This window comes from Dendroctonus ponderosae, unplaced genomic scaffold, assembly GCF_020466585.1.
Source record: "Dendroctonus ponderosae isolate FM_Combo_2020 unplaced genomic scaffold, Dpon_F_20191213v2 Dpon_F_20191213_10, whole genome shotgun sequence".
Taxonomy (NCBI): domain Eukaryota; kingdom Metazoa; phylum Arthropoda; class Insecta; order Coleoptera; family Curculionidae; genus Dendroctonus; species Dendroctonus ponderosae.
Genome location: NW_026017111.1, coordinates 4,748,219 through 4,749,285, shown reverse-complemented (window position 1 = coordinate 4,749,285; position 1,067 = coordinate 4,748,219). Strand labels below are relative to the sequence as shown.

General features: G+C 37.7%; 2 protein-coding genes across 2 annotated transcripts in view; both read right to left on the bottom strand.

The window, feature by feature from the left end:
• The window catches only part of LOC109545669 (exosome complex component MTR3), a gene marked incomplete in the record, with an annotated part of 1,113 nt that extends 820 nt beyond the window's left edge, over positions 1–293 (bottom strand). The window contains 1 exon segment of the mRNA XM_048661979.1: positions 1–293. Coding sequence (XP_048517936.1) covers positions 1–47 — 47 coding nt within the window.
• Positions 294–851: 558 nt separating this feature from the next.
• LOC125502746 (BTB/POZ domain-containing protein 9-like) overlaps positions 852–1,067 on the bottom strand; it is a gene marked incomplete at its 5' end in the record, with an annotated part of 2,935 nt that continues 2,719 nt past the window's right edge. Inside the window, 1 exon segment of the mRNA XM_048661968.1 lies at positions 852–1,067. Within this exon segment, the coding sequence (XP_048517925.1) occupies positions 1,008–1,067 (60 nt within the window).

Below are 1,067 nucleotides of genomic sequence, written 5' to 3'. Positions count from 1 at the left end.
GGGACGCTTTCATCTGGCCCATTGATTCGCTTATGGTCAATCGGCATGTTGAAGCACAAAAACAGCAAATTTCGCTTGCTTTAATGCATGTATTTGAATTAAGCAAAGCTTCATAACCACATTTGTCCGATTTTAGAGGTTAACCACTGCATGCAGACCGGTTCTTCTGTTTTGAGCGAGTGTTGCATTCTTTCACTGGACCAGGACTGGGTCTGTCTTGCTTTAGTCGAGCATGCATGACAGAGATAAATATGTGTTGACTTTGCAAAAATATGAAATTTTCTTGTACTGGCGGTTACAAGACACAAAATACCCGCGAAGTTTAGCCGTATTTTTAAATTATTATTTAATAATAAAAGCAATTTATCGGTTGATGTCAGCCTGGCGTTTTGTACCAGACTTCCCTTTATTTTCCGCATGAAATACTTCCACTTTTGCTTTGAAACACCCTGTATACCCGCCAGTTAGTAGCGAATGGGGCTGACATTTTTTGTCATGCCAGTCAAAATTGTTTACATTTTCTGGGAAATTTTCTAAAAATTATTACAGTGAACAAAATATACACACTAACCTATAACAAGTTATCACTATACAAGGTGGCCTAAATCTCACACAATACAGGTTCTATCCAAAAATAAAAAACTTTTTGAGGAAACCATCAACTAACCAGAGTTGGTTTTAACGCAATCCCAATATAGCGTGCTAAAAAATAAAAATAACAATTTGAATACCAGAACATTGATGATCAGTTTGACAATAAATTTGAAATATCAAGCGACACATTCAATGAATGTTTTTCTATTGGTCGTTAAATTCCCCTTAATGATTCCCTACAATAAAAATGCAATACAAACCGGTAATTGTGAGGATTGGGGCCCCTCATATATTCAGCCCCTGCGTTGCACAGTGATTACTAAATGGAAAAACCAAGCCGAAAACTATTAATTTGCGCGCGTTTAAGTATCACTGTGACAAAACAGCTACCTTAGAACAAACTAGATTGCTGACTAATCCTGCTGTGTAATGCCTGCAACCTCTTCAGCCTCGGTCGCCGTTTCGGTAAATGG